At 39.0% G+C, this 9,330-nt stretch overlaps 1 protein-coding gene across 1 annotated transcript; it reads left to right on the top strand.

Annotated features, from left to right (window-relative positions):
• The first annotated feature begins 963 nt into the window (after positions 1 to 963).
• MAD2L1 (mitotic arrest deficient 2 like 1) lies at positions 964 to 6,422 on the top strand. The gene is made up of 5 exons (XM_059066520.2): positions 964 to 1,172; positions 1,960 to 2,106; positions 3,430 to 3,550; positions 4,541 to 4,644; positions 5,354 to 6,422. The coding sequence occupies exons 1-5, from the start codon at positions 1,100 to 1,102 to the stop codon at positions 5,524 to 5,526; spliced, it is 618 nt and encodes a 205-aa protein (XP_058922503.1). The 5' UTR covers positions 964 to 1,099; the 3' UTR covers positions 5,527 to 6,422.
• The last annotated feature ends 2,908 nt before the right edge of the window (positions 6,423 to 9,330 follow it).

The raw sequence follows: 9,330 nt of genomic DNA, 5'->3' as shown, positions 1-9,330 counted from the left end.
CCAGCTATGCCATGCCCCAGAATCCTGACCTGAAGACTGAGATAACAAATGGGTGTTGTTTTAAACTAATTTATGATAATTTGTTACGTAGCAATAGAAAACGAGCACACTCAGGCATTTTTCTCATATAATTAAGTAACAGTACATCTAGTAGTTGTTTCTCAGACTTCATTTTACGAATAATTTTACCACCTGCTTTAAGTATAAAATTGTTTCGCATCTCACATGAATATTAGCTGTGCACTATCTCCTTAATACTTCTCATCCTAACATTAAAAGTCATTGAATTTGTGAGTCAAAATTCACTGAAAAGCTCTTCAGTGCTGATGGGCCTTTTTGGTTTGGTGACCTTATCCTTGACCAGTCGCCTAGGGGTGGAGGGATACACAATGCAAGCTGGACCAGCAGACACAGCCTCCTGCTGCCCCCAGACTCTGCCTCGCAGGGGGGCGGGGCGGGGCATAAACATGAGCTGAGCACAGAACAGACAAGGAATAGAAAAGTGGAAGTAGTTCGTCCCTTTAACCCCTAACCCAATTTCTCAGGAAAAGCCGCCCACACAGTAATCCTTCTAAAACTGTGGCTGGGCTGACGCGCACGCAGTTGCTTTACGAATTCTCAAAGCATCTAGCAAGTTCCAACCGCCCACTAAGGATCCCTGGGGCCACTTGATGCCGCAGCTGTCGGACAGTTCATATCACTTTCAAAATATCTTTCAAACTTGGTCGCTCTGTCCGCAGACCTAGGGAGCTGCCACTAAAACCTGGACCCACCAACTTCCACCCTGGGCGCCAGATAGCCCGCCGACCATAACTACCGGTGCCCAACAGGGATCCTCCCGAGCCTAACCACTGGGAACGGCGTCACCACGCCTACCCACTGCGCTTGCGCGAACTGCCGCTCCGCTCCGCGAAGACCCAGAGATCTTGCAGGACCCAGTTGCGTAGGGCGGGGCCTAAAAGCTTGTCGCGCCTGCGCGAGGGGCCGACGGCGTCCTGCGTCGTTACTTTTGAAACGAGTGGCGGGGAACTGCTCTGGGAACCTCTGGTGTTGCTTGTCTGCCCGGTGGAAGCCCGTGCCTTCATCCGTGGGCCTGGCCATGGCGCTGCAGCTCTCCCGGGAGCAAGGCATCACCCTGCGCGGAAGCGCCGAAATCGTGGCCGAGTTCTTCTGTAAGTCCTCACGCAGGCCGTAGGGCGGGGAGAACGGAGACCAGGCCGCCCGGCAGGCCCGCGGCTCGGCTTCCGGGGCCGGGGGAAGCCGGGTGGGCTGGAGCGGCCCCGAACCCAAGCCCTCTCAGTCCCGGCCTCCTGCGCAGGAGGAATCTGGGAAGAGGCGGATGCAGGCGCTTCCTTCGGACGCGTTGCTAATGATGGAGGAGGACGCCTAGGTGCTGCTGAGGCCTGCTTCGCGGTACAGCCCCTTCGGCGGGAGCGTTTCTTTAAAGTGCAGAGCTCACCCCTCACCATCACCCCCGCGAGGTGAAACTGGTCGACGGTGATGGACTAGAGTTCGGGAAGCGCCGTTCTGGACCAGGCCAGTTGTACCTTCTGATAGAACCTGGCAAAACGTGTGAGGGTAAAAGGAGGAAAGAGAGAGGGGGAGAGGCTTGCCTGGGCTTTGGACTAGTCAGTCGGTTGCCTGTTTTGACATCCTCTAACCATATAGTCTGAATTTGGACTTGTTTTACAATGAAATGAAATTTGCCACTGGGAGATGAATGCAGTTTGGCATTTTTACTTTACTGCCACATAAATGCAGGTATCACTTTCTCTCTTACTTAGAAGCAAGATTTTAAGGATTTTTAATGCCAGTTTGTACCTATTCTGCTTTCAGCAAAACACACAAACACGTGTTTAGACATTTACAGCTTTACACCATTAATGAAACCATAGCCACATCTAAATATGCTTTATGATGTTACAAAGTGACAATGACTCTAATATTTCTTGTTTTCAGCATTTGGCATCAACAGCATTTTATATCAGCGTGGCATATATCCATCCGAAACCTTTACTCGAGTGCAGAAATACGGACTCACCTTGCTGGTAACTACTGATCCTGAACTCATAAAATACCTAAATAATGTGGTGGAACAACTGAAAGGTAATTAATTGTTGGAAACAGTTGTGAGTTTTGCAGGCCTTCTATGATGCACATTTTCTGGCATCTCGGTGCTCGTTTTTCAGCTCTGTACATGGTGGTGTAAAACACACTACCACCCCAAAGTGAATGAACTGGGAGGAAGCAAATGCATATGAATTGAAAGACGTCCCAGCCTTCCTCCGCCACACTTTGAGTAGGCTGAATGTTTTAACGTTAGAAATCTGATATGGCTTAAGGAATCAATCTCCATTAACGGAGTTTATGTGACCAGATGGAACATGTTTACATTTTACTATTACGATGGTGTTGATTATCTGAGAAAAAAATCCACTAAATATATATTTTTGTAGCTGCTTGCAGCCTAAAACTATCATTATATAAAGATGAAGGAACTAAAACTGAATTCAACCTGGGGGACTAAACTTAAAAAAGAAGAATTACTACATAACAGAGCGCTCATTAGAATTTTCTTATTTTCACCTATTTCCATTTGCCCTTTTTTAAAAAAAATCCTGCCTGAGTCAGCCTTTTCTATCTGAACACTCATTTTTTCCTTTTCGCTCAAGAAGTTGCAGTATTGTTGGATCAATATTTGTTTTCATCTGTTCTTTTTCTTTCTTTTTCTAGAATTCCTATTAGTTTCTCTTTCATGTTTCTCTCCACTTAGGAATCCCATTTCTAATTTTTCTGTGTTGTGGGATATTTTTCCCTATCTACCCATTTGACCTTCCAAATTACTAGTTCTAAAAAATGCTACAGCTCTCATCTTCTTTTTTCCTTTTTAATTTTAAAATTCACGAATCTTTTTTTTGTTGTTTTAAGTAACTTCATTTTTTAAATTACATCATTGTATTTTCATTAACTTCAGGGCTAAATCACCCATAGTCATTCATAGGGCTGCACTTGGATTATTTGGTGTGGAACCTCTTAGAACTAAACTCAAACCCTCCCTGACTGAGTCAAATTTTCCTATTTTATGCTTTCATTGTACCATATTTTGCACCTGCATAGCAGTTACAATTTTAATTTCATGTTAATTGGTGCAGTGATTAGGTTAATGTTATCTCCTACACTCTTTCCTTGGATTAGGATGGAAGTACCGAATGTTTACGATCCTATTCTCAGCACCCAGTGCTATACCTGATATAAATACTGAGAATTTGAAAACAGGAGCTAGGTTATTGATGGGGCAAGTTTTCCGTATAATTTGGAGGAGTTCCAAAATAGCAGTGGTAGAAATTTGCTGAGGATAGGAAGGGACCCGAGAGAAGAGTTGCTTTGTAATGCAGTGAACCAAAAAAGATGCCTTGTGATGTGTTACAGAATGGTTATACAAGTGTTCAGTGCAGAAATTGGTGGTAGTCATCTCAAATATTGAAAGTGGTGAGGTCCTTGAAAGATGGCAATTTGATATTGAGTGTGACAAGACTGCAAAAGATGACAGGTAAGTAGGAATTTAAATCATTTCCACTTTCATATGCTTGTTTTAAAACTTGTTTTCTTTACAAAATGAGTTCTAATTATATTGAACAAGTTTCACATAAGGTATAGTTTTTTCTAGGATGTTTAATTTGATCTTCAGTCTCCTGTGGAAAAGAACTGTACTTCCTTTAGCATGTCACTGACTTGTATAGTATTGCCTTTAGTCTAAATTGGTGAATTTCAAATTGTAGTATTTATGGTGGTATATACAAAACTCCATACAGTATACTAGGTGACCCATTTTATGAATTGTTTAAAGGTACTTTTAAGCATAAGGGATTATCCTAGACTCTCCCAGCTTAAGATGTAGCTTTACTGTATTTCACTTAATGCCACAAATTTCCTAAGACACTTTATAAACTCTGAAGTTTCCAGACTACCTGAATGGGAAATACCCATCATTATATGCTAATGACTAGCATTGTCCTAGGCATACTTACCTGTAAATTCAGAACCGTTTCTCATAATGAAATGTAGTTTGCTTCCGAAGCCTTTGGTCTCTTTTAGGAAATGTTTAGCTTATAAAAATAAATTGATATACAATTTAATATCTTATTTGAGACAATAGGGAATTAGAGATTTAGGCGTTACTAAAAATGCCAAAATGATTATACCAATTAAATATTTTAGATACCACTGTTATTATTTTTTTAAGAGGTACTGAAGTTTTCCTAACTTGAAGCACTTGGCAAATTTTCTGATCATCTGATACAAAATGACCTGATCCTAAGACCAACCATTAAAAATGATTGGAAGGATAAATGAAATAATAAAAATACATACTATGCCTACTGTGGTATTATGGGTCCTAATGATATACTCATTTTCTAAAAAACTCCTTCTTAATGTATTACTTATTTGATTTTGGAATCATTTAATTACAAAAATAATCTTAAAAATGTTTTAAATAACTCGTTAAAACGTAAATTAATTGATTTGGTTTCTTTGGTAGTGCACCCAGAGAGAAGTCCCAGAAAGCTATCCAAGATGAAATCCGCTCAGTGATCAGACAGATCACAGCTACAGTGACGTTTCTGCCACTGTTGGAAGTTTCCTGTAAGTATTATACAACATCACATCGCCTTAAATTTGTTGGGGAAAAGACATTACCCCTTTATTAAATTTTTTCTTAATTATCAATATCATGTAATAAAAATGAGAAAGCATTATAAAGGAAAAGTAATGTTATGTGCATTCTGGAAAATTTGGAAATGCTGAAAAGTAAAGGAATGAAAGTATTCCACAATACTCACTCTTGAATGTTTTGATGTAATTTGTTTCATTATCTTAATTTCTTACACACTTTTATGTATTGATATATATTTAAGACTATAGCTATAATTGTGTCTTGCTTTTCTATCTTCCTTACTCCTTCAAACATCAGATATGTCCTGAAAACCTACTATATGTCACACGCTGTCCTAGGCACTAGGATACATCAGTTACAGAACCAAGAAGTTAGCTTTACTGTAGGTTACATTCATGCTATCCCATGTGCTTGATTATACACTTTCTACAAATATTTTTAACAGTTTTTTCTTTAAAGAAAAAAAAACTTGAATTTTCCATAAGATAAAGTGAAAGGAGTGCAACATTTTCTGTACTACAGTAAATTTCCATTGAAGAAAAGCAGCGAACTATTTATTACAGACCAGGCTAAACTACGTCTCTAACACTATGTGTGGTTCAAAATGTGAGGGAGACAGGGCAGGTAGTTTGCCTTTTGAAAAAATAATGTACCTTAATTATTTTATCCCCAATTTAGGTTCATTTGATCTCCTGATTTATACAGACAAAGATTTGGTTGTACCTGAAAAGTGGGAAGAGTCAGGACCACAGTTCGTTACCAATTCTGAGGAAGTTCGCCTTCGTTCGTTTACTACTACAATCCACAGAGTAAATAGCATGGTAGCCTACAAAATTCCCGTCAGTGACTGAGGATGAGCTAAAGACAGTCATGTACTTGTATTCTCAAGTGTGGTTTTCCTGAAACCAAATCAACTTTAGTTGATATATTTCATTGGTTAATTTTTAGATGGGGAAAACTTAACATTATACTTTACTGAATGTGCATAATTGTTCCATTCCTTGGTACCTGTTTCACTTTCCATAGGGCTGATGTAAGTTACTGCACACTGTTCCAAAGGGAACTAGCAGATTTCATTAGCATTGTAATGTCAATTCCTTTGAAGGCAGTAACTGTAGATGGAAAAACTTTTGCCATAAAGCTAAATGTCTTTCTAAATCGGACCTTTTGGTCAAGCAGCTTGACTCAATATACAGAAATATTTAAATATAAAATAGAGCAAAAGAAATATGAATATTCAGAATATTTGTCTAGATCCTGAAAGTAACTAATAATAGTCCATAAGTAATGAAATATTGCTCTTATTAGGTCCTTTTGCCGTTTATTTCATTTGTGTAGTTTCCATATTGAAAAACTTTCCGATTATTTGATTTTAATTTATATAACTTGAACCCATGAAGTTATGGATATTCCTACTGTTCGAATTGCTGTGATACCAAACTTTTAAGAATGTCCTTTTATGTTTTATAAAATCAAGCTTTAAATGACAATGATGAAATAAAGTTAAATGTGTATGTTTTAAATTTGTCTTAAAATATTTTTATATTGGTGTGGTGTTAATACAGTTAAATAGTTATGATGCATTAAGTACAGCATATTATTTCTTGTGCCTACTATGGCTGTAGGGCCTAAGAATTCAAAGTTGAGTAAGTCTTGAGGTACTTTCAATTTAATGGACAAGCTTTTCTTGTAGCCCCTTCATCTCATAACAGTAGATTTAAAATAAACATTCTTTTTGTAAAATGATAAATGGCCTTTGTAATTAATTCAGTTTAGCAAATTTTGGATTGTAGAACCTTTCTATACTCGTAGCCTATAGTTAGTTTAATTTTCCGTATACAGTTGACCCTTGAGCAGTGCAGGGACTGGATCACTGACCCTCCAAGTAGTTGACAATCCCAGTATAACTTTCAGCCAGCCCTCCGTATCTGTGGTTACTCCAGACCCTTGGATTCAGCCAACTGCGGATTGTGTAGTACTGTGGTGTTTATAACAGTACTGAAGCTTGAGATCTTGTGAAGGAGAGGAAAATATATGGCAGAGGACCACGAAGTAACCAAACAGGTTTACTTCATTATGTATTTGTCTTTATTATTTAACCTGGATAATCTTCTCTCTGATCCAATTGTGTGCTTGTTAAGAATAAAGGAAAATGTCTTACATCCTTTCATCTCTTAGAGCTGCTGGACAAATAGGTGCCAGTTTTTGATGATGAGTATCGTGAATGCTGTTGCAAAGGCCAATCTCTAAAGAGTTGTTGAAGCTATCTAACTGAGGTTCACCCACAAGTCTTCCTGAATAAGAAAGTAGGTAATCAGAAATGGAAATGTTTATTTAGGAATGGTCAAGAGTCAACATTTGAATTCTTGAGCTGTTCATAGTCTGTTTAACATTTGAAATGTGCATTGAGAAGGAAAGCAGAAATAGAGCTTGAGTGAAAATATGGAGAGAGTTGAAAATTATGGTCCTATTTTTAGGAAATACATTTGAAAGTTTTTATAGGAAGCAATGACTGCTTCAGGAAACACTGAATGCCCCTTTGTTAAACAATGGGAATAATAAAATATGGTTCTTGCCCCCAAAAAGCTCACCAGCGGCAACATTATATATTGCTGATAACACATTTCTGTCATTTATGTTTCTGACAAATTAAGTGATCCTAATATTACTACTTTTGTGATTTATTATGGTACTTACTTCTCTCTCCTTTAAGAGTTATGTCCAGAAATTAATGCTCTGGATTTGAATGTTACCTTCAATAACAGGAGCTTTTGCCATACAATCTATTGCCTGCAAGTTACTCTATGGTATCAGTTCTGCATCAGCTAGGCTCTTCTTTCTTTGAAAACAGAAAAAAATTGGCTTTGAAAAAATTTAATGGAAGAATATTAGCTATGTAGAGAATCAAAGGAAAGGCTGAAAACCAGAGAACTAGGGCAGCCCCAGGGATTTTCAGTGACAAATTTGTGAACTCTGCATATCTTTATGTAATAAATGGACCACTGGTGTTACCCAGTGATCTATCCAAATGACTCAGATTGCTGGTTTTAAAAAAGTGGCAATGAAAAGCTTTTGTTTGCATTTTAACAAGCTGAGATGTAAGACTAAGAATTAGGAGAAACTGCATTTTTAAATACTTTGATCATTTCATCTCAGCCAACATCGTTCACATTGTTAAATTACACTTCTTACACCATTTGCATGTTAACTGTTTACTCTTGTGAGGATTCTGAGGAGCCAGTCATGATCTTTCTCACCTCTTACAGATTATGTATCAATTCAGAAATAGACATATTGGAGCTGAATGGGAGCCAAGCTATGAGCTTTACTGATAAAGCTAGATTGGAAAAGCTTTGGCCTAAGGTTCCAGCTGGACTTGTACCACCCTCCTTCTATACCTTGAGGCTCACCCTGGGAGGAAGATGTTTAAACCAACGGATGAAAGAATTGTGACTGACTTCATACCATGTTAAATAGAGAGAAGCTAAGATTCCAAGAGAATCTGGTGGGCTTCTAGACCTGCCTGGGCTCTGACTCAGTTTTGCTCACCATAGGTAGAGGAATGAAACCATGTTCCAGTTGAGCCCATCAAGGTTTGAAATAGAGCCCCAGAAGGGACTGAACCACACACCTGGTCTTCAGAATCCTTCTCTCAGTACCATCAATCAGACAGAGACATCAAGCCTCCATGGGAATTTTTACACAGAGGTATAACAATCTCATGTCTCAATTGGCCTTTGTTGTAGAGCAAACAACCGTAACATAGCAACAATAAGCATTTCTTCCTCCTTCACGTCTGCAGGTCAGCTGGGGTGCCTGTCTTCATTCTCACCTAAGTCTACAGGTCATGTGTTGTTCTACCACTGAAAGGGCAGTGACTAGCCAGAATTCTTGAAGCTTAGTTTCAGAACTTGCACACTGACACTTCCACATTCCACTGGCCAAGGCAAGTCTTACGGCTAAGCCAAACTTCAGTGGCGAAGGGAAGTATACTCCTCCCAAGGAGATGGGGGAGAGGTGTGAAAATATGGTGAAAGCATCTAATAGACCAGGGGTTGGCAAACGTTTTCTGTAAAGGGTCAGAAACTAGTTTAGGCTTTGCAGCCATATGGTCTCTTGCACCTTTGACTCAAGTGATTCCCTCTCGTAACTTGAAAGCAGCCTTAGACAACAGGTAAACGAATGAGCATGGCTGTGTTCCAATAACAAAAACCAGACGGTGGGCTATATTTGGCACACGGGTTGTAGTTTGCTGACCCTGTAATAGATCTGTTTGCTGTTTTGTTCACAAATATTCAAACCCCTCCCTGGCTCAGAGCAACTGATTTTGTGATATTCAAGGCTCACATTTAAAGCAATATCATTTGTTTTCTCCATCCATGGTATCAAATGGGATGGCTCTTTATCTCTATCCCATATTCTGCGAAACACAACTGGCTATTTAAGGTACTCCTCAGGATACCCCACAGTGAATTTTGATCTGAAAACTGGAAAGGGAGGTTCTTTGGCACAAAGAGATTCAAAATAGCATAAAGACTACATGCCTCCATTTTTAATCACTATATAAACATGTATGCTGAATAAATGTTACTATTAGAATGCATTCAAGTTTCTTAGGTTCATTAACCTCCTATATATTTTAGCATATGAACTCC

Source organism: Kogia breviceps, chromosome 6 (genome assembly GCF_026419965.1).
Source record: "Kogia breviceps isolate mKogBre1 chromosome 6, mKogBre1 haplotype 1, whole genome shotgun sequence".
NCBI classification, from domain to species: Eukaryota; Metazoa; Chordata; class Mammalia; order Artiodactyla; family Physeteridae; genus Kogia; species Kogia breviceps.
The sequence above is the reverse complement of the archived record's forward strand: the minus strand, read 5'-3'. Positions and strand labels throughout refer to the sequence as shown.

Coding starts and splice junctions, on each gene's coding strand:
- MAD2L1 (XM_059066520.2), top strand. CDS start 1,100: ATGGCGCTGCAGCTCTCCCGGGAGCAAGGCATCACCCTGCGCGGAAGC. Junction 2,107..3,429: donor TGTGGTGGAACAACTGAAAG/GTAATTAATTGT, acceptor GATGTGTTACAG/AATGGTTATACAAGTGTTCA. Junction 4,645..5,353: donor GCCACTGTTGGAAGTTTCCT/GTAAGTATTATA, acceptor TCCCCAATTTAG/GTTCATTTGATCTCCTGATT.